Source organism: Oncorhynchus clarkii, chromosome 17, assembly GCF_045791955.1.
Source record: "Oncorhynchus clarkii lewisi isolate Uvic-CL-2024 chromosome 17, UVic_Ocla_1.0, whole genome shotgun sequence".
NCBI classification, from domain to species: domain Eukaryota; kingdom Metazoa; phylum Chordata; class Actinopteri; order Salmoniformes; family Salmonidae; genus Oncorhynchus; species Oncorhynchus clarkii.
In genome coordinates, this window is record NC_092163.1 from 43,589,039 (window position 1) to 43,605,745 (window position 16,707).

General features: G+C 45.0%; 2 protein-coding genes across 6 annotated transcripts in view; both read left to right on the forward strand.

The window, feature by feature from the left end:
• LOC139370883 (polybromo 1, like) overlaps positions 1–1,795 on the forward strand; it is a 38,326-nt gene extending 36,531 nt beyond the window's left edge. For all 3 annotated transcript variants that reach the window (XM_071110740.1, XM_071110741.1, XM_071110742.1), the window contains 3 exons: positions 173–237; positions 368–575; positions 804–1,795. In XM_071110740.1, coding sequence (XP_070966841.1) covers positions 173–237; positions 368–575; positions 804–967 — 437 coding nt within the window. In that variant the 3' untranslated portion in view covers positions 968–1,795. The remainder of the gene's footprint in view (positions 1–172; positions 238–367; positions 576–803) is intronic.
• A 6,897-nt stretch (positions 1,796–8,692) lies between these two features.
• Positions 8,693–16,513, forward strand: LOC139370884 (double-stranded RNA-binding protein Staufen homolog 1-like). 3 transcript variants are annotated; one of them, XM_071110743.1, is made up of 16 exons: positions 8,693–8,895; positions 9,872–10,192; positions 10,287–10,408; positions 10,718–10,868; positions 11,102–11,258; positions 11,338–11,512; positions 12,036–12,128; positions 12,285–12,503; positions 12,806–12,949; positions 13,184–13,330; positions 13,506–13,584; positions 13,862–14,019; positions 14,506–14,673; positions 14,784–14,906; positions 15,136–15,230; positions 15,426–16,513. In XM_071110743.1, exons 2-16 carry the CDS (start codon positions 9,997–9,999, stop codon positions 15,520–15,522), a joined length of 2,124 nt encoding a protein of 707 aa, XP_070966844.1. In that variant the 5' UTR covers positions 8,693–8,895; positions 9,872–9,996; the 3' UTR covers positions 15,523–16,513. The 3 variants fall into 3 exon arrangements, with proteins under 3 accessions (XP_070966844.1, XP_070966846.1, XP_070966845.1); XM_071110745.1 differs by having other exon boundaries at positions 8,696–8,895; positions 11,105–11,258; XM_071110744.1 differs by having other exon boundaries at positions 8,713–8,895; positions 9,930–10,192.
• Positions 16,514–16,707: the final 194 nt, after the last annotated feature.

Below are 16,707 nucleotides of genomic sequence, written 5' to 3' on the forward strand. Positions count from 1 at the left end.
AGCTCAATTAACACATGAACAAACATGTAATGCATGTGGAGCTATATGACTACAAATAAAGAAGCGCACACATTTATTCTACAGCATGCATTCTATGCACATCCACCATGTTATACATCCTACACTAACAATGCATGTTGTTGTGTGTGGAAACTCATTGCTTTTGTGATAGGTATGATGGGTCCTGGTATGAATGGCATGCAAGGAAGTCCCGGAGGCCACTACTACATGCAACAGGTAAAAGCCTAACTTATTACTAAGAACTACCAATGAGCAACTGCACTCATTAGTTCCATACATGGTATATTGTACCCAAATGCAGTGGAAAAGCAGTGCTCTTATTATGTTTTCCTGTATCTCCCTTCAGCCTGGGATGTTTAGCCCGGGGCAGCAGGCTCCTCCACCCTACCCAGGCCAGCTAGGCCAGCCCTCTCACCTCCAGCCCATGACTCCCATGTTTGTGGCTCCACCGCCCAAGACACAGAGGGTGCTTCACTCTGAGGCCTACCTCAAGTACATCGAGGGCTTGAACGCAGAGACCGACACAGTCAGCAAGTGGGACCAATCTCTCAAAGGTATATTTCTAATCACAAATGTGCTGTTCTTCTCTCTGCACCTGTACTGCAGCATACTGAATTAACTCCAATGAATTGAGCGCAACACTTTCCTTCTCCCTCTACTCCCATGTATTATTGGTCTCTTGAATAGCTGTCCTCTTAGGTGTCCTTTATTGCTGAGTTTCTACACTTCTGTTTGTGGGTGTGTGTGGTGAGCAAAATGGGTAACGTCTGTCATTTCCACAGCGCGTCGGAGAGATGCCCACCTGTCCAAAGACCAGGAGAGCAGGCTCCCTTCCCATTGGCTGAAGAGCAAGGGAGCCCACAAGACGATGGCAGATGCACTGTGGCGCCTGCGGGACCTAATGCTTCGAGACTCACTGAACATACGGCAGGCGTACAACATGTAAAAAAACTCAAACTACTGGCCGTGTTCCTGGCTGACTTCATTGCAGACACCTGCCAGATCTCACAATGCCTGGATAGGTGTTTAACATATTAGCTAACCACATCTTTCCCACGCAACAGACAGCAAGTGGTCCACTAATACAGGAATAGTAAAGGCCCAGTACACTACTTTTGTGGAGAGAAAAAATATATATATATATTTGCTGTGATTATTTTGGGGGATTTCTCAGGGGGTGCTGCAGCACCCTCCGCACCCACACTTCGCGCGGCTATGCAACCACTGGGCTTGTTTGGGTCCTGTGTGGCTTTTGGTAGAGTATGGCGCTTGCAACGCCAAGGTTATGGGTTCGAATCCCACAGGTGATCAGTATGAAAAAGTACAATTATGCACTCACTACTGTAAGTTGCTCTGGATAAGAGCATCTGCTAAATGACTCAAATGTAAATGTGAAATGTTCGACAGTGCAGGCGACTGCTGACTGACTGATCTACTATTGACCTTGCATCGTAAATAATGAGTCATTATTACTTGTACATCAGTCAGTCACAATTTACCCATGATACATCACGTTTTTGATGCTCTCAAACACAGCTATTGTCTCTCTCACTGTCCTCATGAATGGACAGACACAGGAAGAAAAATATGGTTATAGAGAAGCAATATTTTATAGTGAATCAATCATGGATTTTATATTTTTGAGCATAATAATCTTAGGTTTGTGTGTGTGATTTTTCTCTTTTGTATCATGGTTGTGAAGATTTCTCAATGTAAGTTAAAGTTCTTTGCAGCTTATGGTCATTCACTGACAAAATAAATGTGCTGAGGACAATTATGGTGGTTTCGTTTGATTTGTTTGTTTGATCAATCCATGCACCATTAGGTTTATTATGAGAGACATCCCTCAAGGAGATTAGTGATGAGCATTATCATTTGACTCCATTCACGTATAAGACACTTATCATTTGACTCCCAACGGCTCTTTGTTCAAAATGCTTAAAAATGTACCTAGCACCATGACATTTTTTAAAATCTAATGTAAAGCCCAAAAAGTAGGCGAACATTGTCACATCGTCTTACGTTCAAATAAATGTTTACCTGGCCAAGTTATTAGATCGCCTGCAAAAAATTCAAATTAGTAATTGTGTAACTTATTTTCAGATAATCTGTTGTTTTGAATCTCAAAAAATAGTAACAATATGCAAATCAGCGAGCCAAACCTACGTCTCTTTAGCCGATGCGATTCGGTTCCCAACGTTCACTTAAAAGAGCCATTAGTTCGCAAATGACCCATCACTAATGGAGAATCGCATACTGTAGTTTTTGGCCACTCATTTCTGTCTGTCTGCAACATGTTCTCAGAGCATTTCGTATTATTCTGTACGTAAATCCAAGGCACAACATTGACAGTAGAATGGCCTGTACTGAAGAGCTCAGTGACTTTCAACGTGGCACCATCATAATACACTACCTTTCCAACAAGTCAGTTTGTCAAATTTCTGCCCTGCTAGAGCTGCCCCAGTCAACAACAACTCGGTTGCAACACTCACTACCGAGTTCCAAACTGCCTCTGGAAGCAACATCAGCACAATAATTGTTCGCCGGGAGCTTCACGAAATGGGTTTCCATGACCGAGCAGCCACACACAAGCCCAAGCCTAAAATCACCATTTGCAATGCCAAGCGTCGGCTGGAATGGTGTAAAGCTCTCCGCCATTGGACTCTGAAGCAGTGGAATTGTGTTTTCTGCAATGATGTAACACTAAAACATGCATGAGAGCTTCAGCTGTTCCGGACGACTGTGTGATCACGCTCTCCACAGCCGATGTGAGTAAGACCTTTAAACAGGTCAACATTCAAAAGGCCACAGGGCCAGACGGATTACCAGGACGTGTACTCTGAGCATGCGCGGACCAACTGGCAAGTGTCTAAACTGACATTTTTCAACCTCTCCCTGTCGGAGTCTAACACCATAGTCCCAGTGCCCAAGAACACTAAGATAACCTGCCAAAATGACTACCAACATGTAGCACTCACGTCTGTAGCCATGTAATGCTTTGAAAGGCTGGTCATAGCTCACATAAACACCATTATCCCAGAAACCCTAGACCCACTCTAATTTTCATACCACCCCAACCGATCCACAGATGATGCAATCTATTGCACTCCACAATGCCCTTTCAGACCTGGACAAAAGGAACACCTATGTGAGAAATGCTATTCATTGACTGCAGCTTAGCGTTCAACACCATAGTGCCCTCAAAGCTCATCATAAGCTTAGGACCCTGGGATTAAACACCTCCCTCTGCAACTAGATCATGGACTGCCTGACGGTCCGCCCCCAGGTGGTAAGGGTAGGTAACAACACATCTGTCACGCTGATCCTCAACACCGGGGCCCCTTGGGTGCATGCTCAGTCCCCTCCTGTACTCCCTGTTCACTCATGACTGCATGGCCAGGCACGACTCCAACACCATCATTAAGTTTGCTGATGACACAACAGTGGTAGGCCTGATCACCAACAGCGATGAGACAGCCAATAGGGAGGAGGTCAGAGACCTGACCGTGTGGTGCAAGGACAACAACCTCTCCCTCCAACATGATCAAGACAAAGGAGATGATTGTGGACTACAGGAAAAGGAGGACTGAACACCTCCATTCTCATCGACGGGACTGTAGTGGAGCAGGTTGAGAGCTTCAAGTTCCTTGGCATCCACATCACCAACAAACTAACATGGTCCAAGCACACCAAAACAGTCGTGAAGAGGGCATGACAAAACCTATTCCCCCTCAGAAGACTGAAAAGTCTCAGCATGGGTCCTCAGATCCTCAAAAGTTTCTACAGTTGCACCATCGAGAGCATCCTGACGGGTTGCATCACTGCCTGGTATGGCAACTGCTCGGCCTCCAACCGCAAGGCACTACAGAGGGTAGTGCGTACGGCCCAGTACATCACCGAGGCCAAGCTTCCTGCCATCCAGGACCTCTATACCAGGTGGTGTCAGAGGAAGGCCCTGAAAATTGTCAAAGACTCCAGCCACCCTAGTCATAGACTGTTCTCTCTGCTACCGCACGGCAAGCGGTACCGGAGCGCCAAGTCTAGGTCCAAGATGCTTCTAAACAGCTTCTACCCACAAGCCATAAGACTCCTGAACAGCAAATCAAATGGCTACCCAGACTATTTGCATTGACCCCCCCTATATGCTGCTGCTGCTTCTCTTATTTTATTATTATTTATTCATAGTCACTTTAATAACTCTACCTACATGTACATATTACCTAGACGCCTGTGCCCCAGCACAATGACTCTGTACCAGTACACATTGTATATAGCCCCGCTATTGTTATTTACTGCTGCTCTTAATTATTTGTTATTCTTATCTCTTACTTTAAAAAATGTATATTTTTCTTAACTGCATTGTTGGTTAGGGGCTTGTAAGTAAGCATTTCACTGTAAGGTGAAATACACCTGTTGTATTCGGCGCATGTGACAAATAAAATTTGATTTGAAGTATTTGGTTTTAAATGTACTTAACCTCTACAGGATCGGTGCCTAACCCACCCCCGGCTGGACGGTTGAGCTAACGTAGGCTAATGTGATTAGTGTGAGGTTGTAAGTAACAAGAAAATTTCCAAGGACATAGACATATCTGATATTGGCAGAAAAATTAAATTCTTGTTAATCTATCTGCACTGTCCAATATACAGTAGCTATTACAGTGAAATAATACCATGCTATTGTTTGAGAGTGAACAGTTATGAACTTGAAATTGTATTAATAAACCAATTAGGAACATTTGGACAGTCTTGATACAAAAACAGACATGCAATGGTTCATTGGATCAGTCTAAAACTTTGCACATCCCCTGCTGCCATCTAGTGGCCAACATCTAAATTGTGCCTGGGCTGGAATAATAAATTGTCTTTCTCTCGCATTTTAAATATGGTACAAAAAACAAACAACATTTTTTTTTTGTATTTCTTTGTATTATCTTTTACCAGATCTAATGTGTTATATTCAGGATTCAAATTTCTGTTTGAAAAAGCTAGCCTTTGCTTTCCTAACTGCCTGTGTATATTGGTTCCTAACTTCCCTGAAAAGTTGCATATCATGGGGGCTACTCGATGCTAATGCAGAACGCCACAGGATGTTTTTGTGCTGGTCAAGGGCAATCAGGTCTGGAGTGAACCATGGGCTATATTTGTTCCTGGATCTATTATTTTTTTCTATATTTTTTTCACCTTTATTTAACCAGGTAGGCAAGTTGAGAACAAGTTCTCATTTACAATTGCGACCTGGCCAAGATAAAGCAAAGCAGTTCGACACATACAACGACACAGAGTTACACATGGAGTAAAACAAACACAGTCAATAATACAGTATAAACAAGTCTATATACGATGTGAGCAAATGAGGTGAGATAAGGGAGGTAAAGGCTGGAGCGCGTGCTACAGGTGGGTGATGCTATGATGACCAGCGAGCTGAGATAAGGGGGGACTTTACCTAGCAGGTTCTTGTAGATGACATGGAGCCAGTGGGTTTGGCGACGAGTATGAAGCGAGGGCCAGCCAACGAGGGCGTACAGGTCGCAATGGTGGGTAGTATATGGGGCTTTGGTGACAAAACAGATTGCACTGTGATAGACTGCATCCAATTTGTTGAGTTGGGTATTGGAGGCTATTCTGTAAATGTCATCGCCGAAGTCGAGGATTGGTAGGATGGTTAGTTTTACAAGGGTATGTTTGGCAGCATGAGTGAAGGATGCTTTGTTGCGAAATAGGAAGCCAATTCTAGATTTAACTTTGGATTGGAGATGTGGGTCTGGAAGGAGAGTTTACAGTCTAACCAGACACCTAGGTATTTGTAGTTGTCCACGTATTCTAAGTCAGAGCCGTCCAGAGTAGTGATGTTGGATTGGCGGGCAGGTACAGGCAGCGATCGGTTGAAGAGCATGCATTTAGTTTTACTTGTATTTAAGAGCAATTGGAGGCCACGGAAGGAGAGTTGTATGGCATTGAAGCTTGCCTGGATGGTGGTTAACACAGTGTCCAAAGAAGGGCCAGAAGTATACAGAATGGTGTCGTCTGCGTAGAGGTGGATCAGAGACTCACCAGCAGCAAGAGCGACATCATTGATGTATACAGAGAAGAGAGTCGGTCCAAGAATTGGACCCTGTGGCACCCCCATAGAGACTGCCAGAGGTCCGGACAGCAGACCCTCCGATTTGACATACTGAACTCTATCAGAGAAGTAGTTGGTGAACCAGGCGAGGCAATCATTTGAAAAACCAAGGCTGTCGAGTCTGCCGATGAGGATGTGGTGATTGACAGAGTCGAAAGCCTTGGCTGCACAGTAATGTTTCTTATCGATGGCGGTTAAGATATCGTTTAGGACCTTGAGCATGGCTGAGGTGCACCCATGACCAGCTCTTAAACCAGATTGCATAGCAGAGAAGGTATGGTGAGATTCGAAATGGTCGGTAATCTATTTGTTGACTTGGCTTTCGAAGACCTTAGAAAGGCAGGGTAGGATAGATATAGGTCTGTAGCAGTTTGGGTCAAGAGTGCCCCCCCCCCCCCCCCCTTTGAAGAGGGGGATGACCGCAGCTGCTTTCCAATCTGGGAATCTCAGACGACACGAAAGAGAGGTTGAACAGGCTAGTACTAGGGGTGGCAACAATTTCAGCAGATAATTTTAGAAAGAAGGGGTCCAGATTGTCTAGCCCGGCTGATTTGTAGGGGTCCAGATTTTGCAGCTCTTTCAGAACATCAGCTGACTGGATTTGGGAGAAGGAGAAATGGGGAAGGCTTGGGCGAGTTGCTGTGGGGGGTGCAGTGCTGTTGACCGGGGTAGGAGTAGCCAGGTGGAAAACATGGCCAGCCGTAGAAAAATGCTTATTGAAATTCTCAATTATAGTGGATTTATCAGTGGTGACAGTACTTCCTATCTTCAGTGCAGTGGGCAGCTGGGAGGAGGTGTTCTTATTCTCCATGGACTTTACAGTGTCCCAGAACTTTTTTGAGTTAGTGTTGCATTTTTTAATGGGGCATGCTTATTTAAGATGGTGAGGAAAGCACTCTGAAAGAATAACCAGCCATCCTCTACTGACGAGATGAGGTCAATATCTTTCCAGGATACCCGGGCCAGGTCGATTAGAAAGGCCTGCTCGCTGAAGTGTTTTAGGGAGCGTTTGACTGTGATGAGGGGTGGTCGTTTGACCGCGGACCCATTACGGACGCAGGCAATGAGGCAGTGATCGCTGAGATCAGAGGTGTATTTAGAGGGCATTTTTGTCAGGATGATATCCATGAGGTTGCCCGAGTTTACGGATTTGGGATTGTACCTGATAGGTTCCATGATAATTTGGGTGAGATTGAGGGCATCTAGTTTAGATTGTAGGATGGTCGGGGTGTTAAGCATATCCCAGTTTAGGTCACCTAGCAGTACAAACTCTGAAGATAAATGGGGGGGCAATTAATTCACATATGATGTCCAGGGCGCAGCTGGAGGTATGTAACAAGCGGCAATAGTGACAGACTTGTTTCTGGAAAGGGGGATTTTTAAAGTAGAAGCTTGAACTGTTTGGGCACAGACCTGGCTAGCATGACAGAACTCTGCAGGCTGTCTCTGGAGTCGATTGCAACTCCACCCCCTTTGGCAGTTCTATCTTGGCGGAAAATGATATAGTTGGGGATGGAAATTTCAGAATTTTTGGTGGCCTTCCTAAGCCAGGATTCAGACACAGCTAGGACATCGGGGTTGGCAGAGTGTGCTAAAGCAACGGGGGGAAAAAACTTAGGGAGGAGGCTTCTGATGTTAACATGCATGAAACCAAGGCTTTTACGGTTACAGAATTTAACAAATGATAGCACCTGGGGAATAGAAGTGGAACTAGGGGCTACACGGCCTGGGTTAACCTCTACAACACCAGAGGAACAGAGTAGGATCAGGGCTACGGGCTACGGCTAAAGGCGATCAGAACTGGTTGTCTAGTGCATTGGGGACAGAGAATAAAATGAGCAGATTTCTGGGCGTGGTAGAATCGACTCAAGGCATAATTTACAGACAAGGGTAGCCAGGAGCACACTCCAACACTCAGACATAATTTTCAAGCAAAGCATGTGTTTTTAGTGAGTCCGCAAGATCAGAGACAGAGATGTCCTGGGATGTTGTCTTGATAAGTGCATGAATTGGACCATTTTCCTGTCAAAAATGTAACCAGTACTTTTGGGTGTCACTGAAAATGTTTGGAGTAAAAAGTACATGATTTTCTTTAGTTATGTAGTGAAGTAAAAGTTGGCAAAAATATAAATAGTAAAGTACAAATAACACAAAAAACGACTTAAGTAGTACTTTGAAGATTTTTACTTAAGTACTATACACCACTGCTAAAAAGTTTTTGCAAAGTTGATAACGTTATCCATGATGGGATTCGAGCACGCATCCTATCGGTTGCCAGACGTTTCCATTTTATTTTATGTAATGTGCCATACTAATTTGAGAGTCCCGGATTGATGTTTGCCATGTTACATCTAATCTGAGACCAGTCTACAACACCAAGTAGTCTTCTTTACTAAATGTTCCAGAGCCTTTGGAGCTATGGGTGTGCTCGTCTGTAGCAAGATATGCACTCAAATGTCTACTATGAAATATATTATATGATCATTCATTCATTCGTTAGCTACAAAGTACCCCACTTTCCAAGTATACTTCCTCTTAGCTGAACGATGTCATTTCCCGGAAGAGACAGCTAAGATTGGGCCATTCTCTTTAGTGTTTGCCTTGTATGCCTTTCCCCCACCACTTCACTACCAACATTTTGATCCAAAATCACACGGGAAACCCTACACAGTTGGAGCAAAAACAAACCAATACAACACTAAAGTAACGTATCCAATGGAGTAACCAAAAACTGGACAGAAAGATAACGAGGTGAGGTTTTATTAGATGCCTCTTGACTAGCTAACTTTAGCTAGTTTGCTTAGCTAGCGTCTCGAGCTACCTGACTCGACATCCACGATCCATCAATTTCTGCAGGAGTTCGATAAGCGAATTGCTTCAGATTTATGCCGGATTCATACCTTTTTATTGCACAATATATAACTAATGAATGTTTTAGAAAAATATTTAAAATGCTAATACACGTGACATGAGTGTCAAATGTGTTGACGTCGACCAGATAATTAGATTGTTAGCTAGCCAGATACTTTGGCTAGGCTAACTAGCTAGCTACCGCCGGTACTTGACTTGACAAACGTGCAAACAAACGGCACAACTACAATAACTTGTCTAGCAAGACCGGATCAATCAATGACACTTGACAACGTTTTGCAGAAACAAAAATTACATCTAACGTTAGTATGTAAGGCTCGTATATGAAATTAACATGAACTAGTTCAGCTGGAGAGCCAGGCAGCTAGTTGGCTGGCTAGCTAAGTAGCTAGCAGAACACACCTTACAAAAATCATCCAAACGACTTTCTATTATAAACGTGTCCTCTCAGCAAGTTGGGCATTAAGTTCTACTGTCTGTAGAGAATTGTTGATTGCCACAACAGCCAGATGATGTCTAAGTTACTAGTTATTGTATTACAGGGAAACAGATTAAATAGTTTACGGTTTATTGGATTTATTGCGGCCCATTCATTCTAGTTTTATGATGCAAAATGACAGCACCCTTATGACATTTCCATGTATGGTTGTTATTAGGTGTTACAAATTAATGAATCTGTATTGTTGTTGCTGTCAGTGCTGGATCTACAAAGGCAGCTGAAGGCCAGTTGTGCAAGGCACTGACTGTTTTTTGTTGTTGTGGTCATGCAAATGTGGCACCATCTTGTATCCTTAAATTGCAGGGAACAAGCTACCACTCTAAGTCTAAGCCATTGTCTTTGTTATCCTCTTTTCAGGCGGAGCTTTGCAGTCATTTACCTCAATCAAATAAACCTTAAACATCTATCGCTGCAGTACTGAAGATTTCCCACCTCGACTTAACCTACCTACCGCCTGACTCCACCAAACCCAACTGGCCAGTATGTCCCAGTTCCAGTGTCCGGGTAACCTTATGTCGAGCCCTGCTGCCAGCCCCATGCAGCAGCTGTCTCAGCCCCAGCCAGGGTACAGTATCCCCTGTGCCTCGGGCCCCCTGCCCTCCGAGAGCGCCAGTCACCCGCTCCTGAGCTCAGCCCTGCCCTCGGGCTCAGCCACTCCATTCAGCCCCACCTCCACAGGTCTGTCGGTGTGCGTGCATTGTGTGTGTGCTCCAAAGCTTTCTTTCTATGCCTCTCTCAATGGACTTATCTAATTTTGTTAATTTGTTTTTAGTATCTAACATGGCAAACCCTAAAGAGAAGACCCCCATGTGTCTGGTGAATGAGTTAGCCCGTTTCAATAAGATCCAGCCTGAGTATAAGCTGCTCTGTGAGCAAGGACCAGCTCATTCCAAGGTAACTCAACAACCCAACCACTGACACTCACTTGCAAACATGGGTCATGTTCATTAGGCTACACTCACTGCAGCAAGGGGTTTTGCAACTGAAAACATAAGTACACGTTTCTTGTTGGACATGTTTAACTTCAGATAGTACCTTGTAATTTCTGGCCTTTTTCTGCCTACTGGACATGACCCTAGGAGATCAGTCATCACTGTGCTTTTTAATGTTTACCTCCCTGCTCTTAAATACTTGTTCATTTCAATAACATATATATCCCTCTCTCTACTTCTATCTGTTCTGTCTCTTTCCTTCCTCCCCCAGATCTTCTCAGTGCGGTTATCACTGGGGGATCAGCACTGGGAGGCAGAGGGGACCAGTATAAAGAAGGCCCAGCACTCTGCAGCTGCCACAGCCTTGGCCCAGACAACACTGCCCAAACCTAGCATGAGGAACAACCCCCGCAACAACACAGGCAAGAACCCAGCACGCCTGGCCCTGTGTGTGTGCTTATTTCTGAGAGGCTCTCAGGTCATCAGTTGCTGTATCATGAAATTATCTTGATTGGGGAAACATTGATAGTCAGTGGCGTTAAGTAGTCTACATTCAAAAGAGTTTGATCACCAGGTGTATTAAAGTTTTGGTCACTATTGTTCTGTAATGTTTGTTTTCTGTTTTGTCTGTGTGTGTGTGTGTCCCCTACCTCAGTAGATTGCATGACACACACGGTGGAGCTGAATGCCTTCTGTATGAAGCTAGGGGTGAAGCCTATGTACAAGCCCATAGACCCCTACCCTGGGATGAGACCATCCAACTTCAACTACAACATCAGGGCCCCAGGGCCTTACCAACGCTCCATGCAACAGTATGTCCACTCTGGGGTGGGGGGTGTCATCTCAGTAAAAGCTATACCTGAGCGTATCCTGTCTTCTCTGTGTGGTCAGGTACTACTACCCGTTTCCCCCGGTGGGGCCGGTGTTGTACCACATGGAGCTGAACATCGGGGGCCAGCAGTTCCACGGGAAGGGGCGCACGCGGCAGCTTGCCAAACATGACGCCGCTGCCAAGGCACTGAAGACTCTACAGAAAGAGCCCATACTGCTGCAGCAGCTGCCTGAGGTCAGAGCTGCCTGGGGTCAGAGCTGCCTGGGGTCAGAGCTGCCTGGGGTCAGAGCTGCCTGGGGTCAGAGCTGCCTGGGGTCAGAGCGGCCTGGGGTCAGAGCGGCCTGGGGTCAGAGCGGCCTGGGGTCAGAGCGGCCTGGGGTCAGAGCGGCCTGGGGTCAGAGCGGCCTGGGGTCAGAGCGGCCTGGGGTCAGCGCTAGGGTTGGAATATTCTGGTAACTTTTCCAAAGTTCCAGGGTTTTTCCAGAAATCCTGGTTGGAAGAGTCCCATTTCTAGGATTCCTTCCTTGCTTATTCCCTTCTGATTTCGTGAATCCTCCAACAGGAATTTTTGGGAAAAGTTGGGTGGAACTTTGGGAAAATGTACAGTATTTTACCCATAAGGCAACACCTGCTACATGGATCACTACACCTGTCTGCTTCACAACGTGAAGGAAGGGCATATATGTGACTCAATGCTGCCACACAAAGCAACTCCGCTGCAAGACAAATGTTTTGACACAAACTTTGTTGATTTCAGACGAATGGAGAAGACACAGAGAACTTCAATAAATCAGAAATCAGCCAGGTGTTTGAGATCGCACTGAAGAGGAACATGCCTGTCAACTTTGAGGTAGTTAGGCTATAGTCCTGCATTGGCTTAACAGTCATTTAGATTGATCAAGTCCAGTTTGAACAAATCATTTGTCCTTTCAATGACCTACCTTTCCATTGATACGCCTATTTCTAATTTGTTTTGTCTTTCTCTAACGTCGTTCTTCCTCCTCAGGTTCTGAAGGAGGCAGGCCCGCCTCACATGAAGAGCTTCATGGTGTGTGTGGCGGTGGGCGAGTTCTGTGGCGAGGGCGAGGGCAAGAGTAAGAAGATTGCTAAAAAGCTGGCAGCTACAGCCGTGCTGGAGGAACTGAGGAGACTGCCCCAGCTGTCCCCCAGCGTGGAGAAGATTCAGCCAGCACGCATTAAGAAGAAAACCAAGTCCATTATTAAGGTGAAAGGACCAGGGGATTAGGTCAGGGAGTGTAGAGAGCAGTAAAGCATCTTTGTTATCCCAGATGGTAAATTTGCTAGCTAACAGTGAGTAAAGGTACTGTACATCATAAAAAAAGAACAAGTGCTTCTAAGATATTCATTTTTAAAGGGACGTGCAACAGGAGGGAAAGGAGGGGTGATGAGGAAAGCTTTTGTAGAGTTGGAAAATTGTTTCTAAGGAATCTTTGTTCTTGTGTGTAATGCGAAATATCCCTCTTTCTCGCGCTCTCTTTTTCTCCTGCCCCCCCCCCCCCCCCCCAGCTGCAGACCAGTCCAGAGTATGGGCAGGGCATGAACCCCATCAGCAGACTGGCTCAGATCCAGCAGGCTAAGAAAGAGAAGGAGCCAGAGTACAGCATGATGACGGAGAGGGGGCTGCCCAGACGCAGGGAGTTCGTCATGCAGGTAAAACAGGAGGCTCAAATAGCCTAGCCTGCTCTTGACCAAATCAACCCCACAGTGCCTATTCTCTAGGCCTAGAGCACTTGTGGAGGTCTGAGGGGATTGGACAGGTGTGAACAAATATGGCAAACAAGACACCCATCCTATCAGAGGGCAATTTAGCGCCATATTGCGTATGTCTATCTAGGCTTGGGGGCCAATTTCAATTTTCATTCTGACCTGTTTTGTGGTCATCAGGTGACTGTGTGTGGCCATTGTGCGGAGGGCTTAGGCCCCAGTAAGAAGGTAGCGAAGAGGAATGCAGCAGAGAAGATGCTTGAGCTTCTAGGTTTCAAAGTGCCTCCGCCTCAGCCCCACAAACCTGCGCTCAAAACGGACGAAAAGGTACAGTATGTCCCCAAGAGCCACCGGAGGCATACCAGCCAGGCAACTGGTTTAGTTAGACCCTACTCATGTGCTCATCTAGCCAGCAGTACACAGCAGAGTAGTTTGTGTTGACTTGAATGACTGTTAAGCAGCCAACTGACGTGTGCTTTTTCTGTTGATCATGTAACCCAAGGTCCTGCAGAAGAAAAATGGAGACGGGAGGAAAGTGACCTTCTTCGAGCCGGGCTCTGTAGAAGAGAGCCAGTCGCTGGGTGAGTTGTTCAGGGGCAGGGTTGGAACTACACATGCTTTGATATGTTCTCAGATTTATGTAGTAGACTTTTCTTTTGGATTTGACTTACTTGACTTAAACCCTTTTGTCTCTTTATGGAGCATAGGTCATTCACAATCTTCTTCCAGCGTGCTTGGTGTTGTGCGGGACGACAGATTTGGGATTTTTTTTTAAATCAGGGAAACTTTTACATGGGTGTTCCGTTCTCCTTCCCAGTGTTTTACATGTCTGTCTCTCTGTCGCCCCCTATCTCTCAGGCTCCAAGGCAGAGAACTACCGCCAGCCCTACCTCAGCCACCAGCAGCTCCCAGCAGGCATCCTGCCCATGGTGGCAGAGGTGGCCCAGGCTATAGGGGCCAGCCCCAGTCTGGGGCACCAGAACAAGGGTTACGGCCCCCGGACCAACCCTGCCAAGGTGTGTGTGTCTAGTGTGCGTTTTAGTTATCGACGTTATCCTTGATGTTATTTTAGTTCGGTTTCCTTTGTATATATATTTTTAGTCCTTTGATGTTCTGTTTTATGTAAATGTGTCTTGGTATAAAGATGCGCAGTATGCAAATAAACATTATTGTTAAAGCTGCAGTATAACGTTTTGGGCAACCTGACCAAATTCACATATAAATTAGTTATAGATCTGTCATTCTTATTGACAGCAAGTGTAAGAAGCAATAGATCTGTTCTATGTTCTCTTTTTCTATATGTCCTGTTAAGTTTAGTTTTTGCGTCTGAAAATACAATGTTTTTGGTTATTTAAAAGATATTTCACAGCAGTTTTGATGGTACAATGATTCTCTACACTTGCTTGTTTTGAAAGTAGTAGGCATACTATTAGAATTTTAGCAAGCAGGAAATGGTGGAGAGATCTCTGCTTATTGCACCTTTTTAATGTTATTATATTAAGGCCACCCTGACGGCCATGATCGCCAACGAGCTGCTGTACGCTGGTACCTCCCTGACCGCCGATACCATCCTGAAGAGTCAGAACAGTATGGCTCATCTAGTACCTCACGGACCCCTGACCAGACCCTCCGAACAGCTCAGCTACCTAGCCAACGTACAAGGTCTACAGGTAAACAGACGCAGAGGCGCGCAAGCATGTGCGGACAAACGCACCCAGACACAACTTTTTATTCATGTATTTTGGGGTGTTAGTATTAAAAACCCTTTTTTTCTTTGCAGGTGGATTACAAAGACTTCCCCAAAAACAACAAGAATGAATTTGTATCGCTGATCAACTGCTCCTCCCAGCCGCCTCTTATCAGCCACGGCATTGGCAAGGACGTGGAGTCCTGTCACGACATGGTGAGATGCTCTGATGGTTAGACCAGAATCTTGTCCATTAGGACACACCATAGCTAAACATTTTCATAGATTGGGGGGGGGGGCATATTGGACATGTTCAGAATATACTTCCCTTTTTCACTTGCACCCTCTGAACACGACCCGGATGCTTTAAATCAGACATATATTGGCACAAGCACTAGGGAAATTAGGATCTAGGCTATATCAAATGTTCCAATCCCGTCCACAGGCGGCCTTGAGTGTCCTGAAATTACTGTCAGAGCTGGACCAGCAGCAGCACCAGCAGCAGACCAATGACAGGACAGGGAGCGGACCAACCTCTGGGTAAGACCACGCGTCTGATGGGTCAGATGTGGACCAGTACGAGAACACTATTACGGTTGAATAATACATTTGTTTTTCATAGGGTTGCAAATCTGGAAACCTTTAAAAAGTTTCAGAAATCCTTGTTTCCCTCCAACTGGAGAATTTGGTCTGTATGACTTGGTAATGCTGATCTGTCTTGTGTTGCTTCTGTAGGTGTGGCAAACAGGACATGGACGGCTGCGACTCTCTCATCATCAAACAGGCTAACTCAAGCAACTTGGGACAACAGACTCTGGATGGCACTGTGTAGACAGACGCACACCATTGGTTGTTTGCAAGAAGCACTAAAAGAAAACTCTGACACTGTGTTGTGATAGGCTGTTTTAGAATTCTACAGGAAGCTCATGGCAACTGTAGGCTCTAAAGCATCACTAGTGTTTATATTAAATGTTCTGAAATGTTAACAGTTAAACAAGATTAATAGAAGAAATTGTTTTCATTTAATTTCCTCCTCCTTAATGTTGTTTAATTGTACACATTTATGATTTTGTTTTGTTGCTTAGTAGAAAAATGTAGCTGCATCGTATCCGATATAATGGCAGTCCGCTCTGTTGAGATGGAATGGGATAATGTTAACTGTGAAAAGAAGCTTTGTTTTTGAGTAGAAGCGTTTTCTCTCTTTTTTTCCCCTTTAATGTTAACAACTTTCTTTCTCTCATTTTTAAATGTTTTATTGTTCTTTAACCCGGGGCCTGGAATTCTTGGCGGGTTGTTCACAAACATGGCTTCAAAAACATTTTTGAAATATTTCAAATATTTTCAGCGTTTGCTTTAGTCTGACTGGCGTGCCAGATGGACTGGTCTGCAGTTTTGCCACTATTCCATTGGTTCCATTGTGCCAGGCAAGCTCAATCAATCCCAGCTAAAGTATTTGTAATGATTTCAAATGGCTTTTGAACCCAGGTCTACAATAGTTGTTACAATAGTGTTTACTTGTGAAGTATGTTACCCCATAGAAGGATAGGATGCAGCTAGCAAACCACTGTTGATTTTCCTAGAGTGCTTTATAACAACAACCACCACAAGTGAACAGTGTTTATTTACATTACCATGTAGGACTGGGAAGGTTTTGAGACTAATTGTAGCGTTCGTGCGTGTGATGTTGTCTATCCCCACTGAAAGATGGTGAGGCAGTATAAGTCTGTGTTGACCCCCCCCCCCCCCCCCCCCTCGGTGTCAAACCACCTCTCTGCTCCCCATGGAATGTAAGTAAAACTTGTGTGCTGTAAAGCACAAAACCACCAGTTTGTTCATCTTGTGCACATGTGTTCCAAGAGAAAATGGTATGATAGAGGAAGGTAGATACTTTTTTGTTTGTTGTACTCTCTCGACAGACGTGTGTGTTTCTGGTAAAGCATATCTAGCCCTTTAGGGCTGTAATATCAGTGATGGAAAAACAAACCCAGTCACTCAGTGTTTTTACTGTGACAGCAGT

Coding starts and splice junctions, on each gene's coding strand:
- LOC139370884 (XM_071110743.1), top strand. CDS start 9,997: ATGTCCCAGTTCCAGTGTCCGGGTAACCTTATGTCGAGCCCTGCTGCC. Junction 12,129..12,284: donor ACATGCCTGTCAACTTTGAG/GTAGTTAGGCTA, acceptor CTTCCTCCTCAG/GTTCTGAAGGAGGCAGGCCC. Junction 13,585..13,861: donor AGAAGAGAGCCAGTCGCTGG/GTGAGTTGTTCA, acceptor CCTATCTCTCAG/GCTCCAAGGCAGAGAACTAC.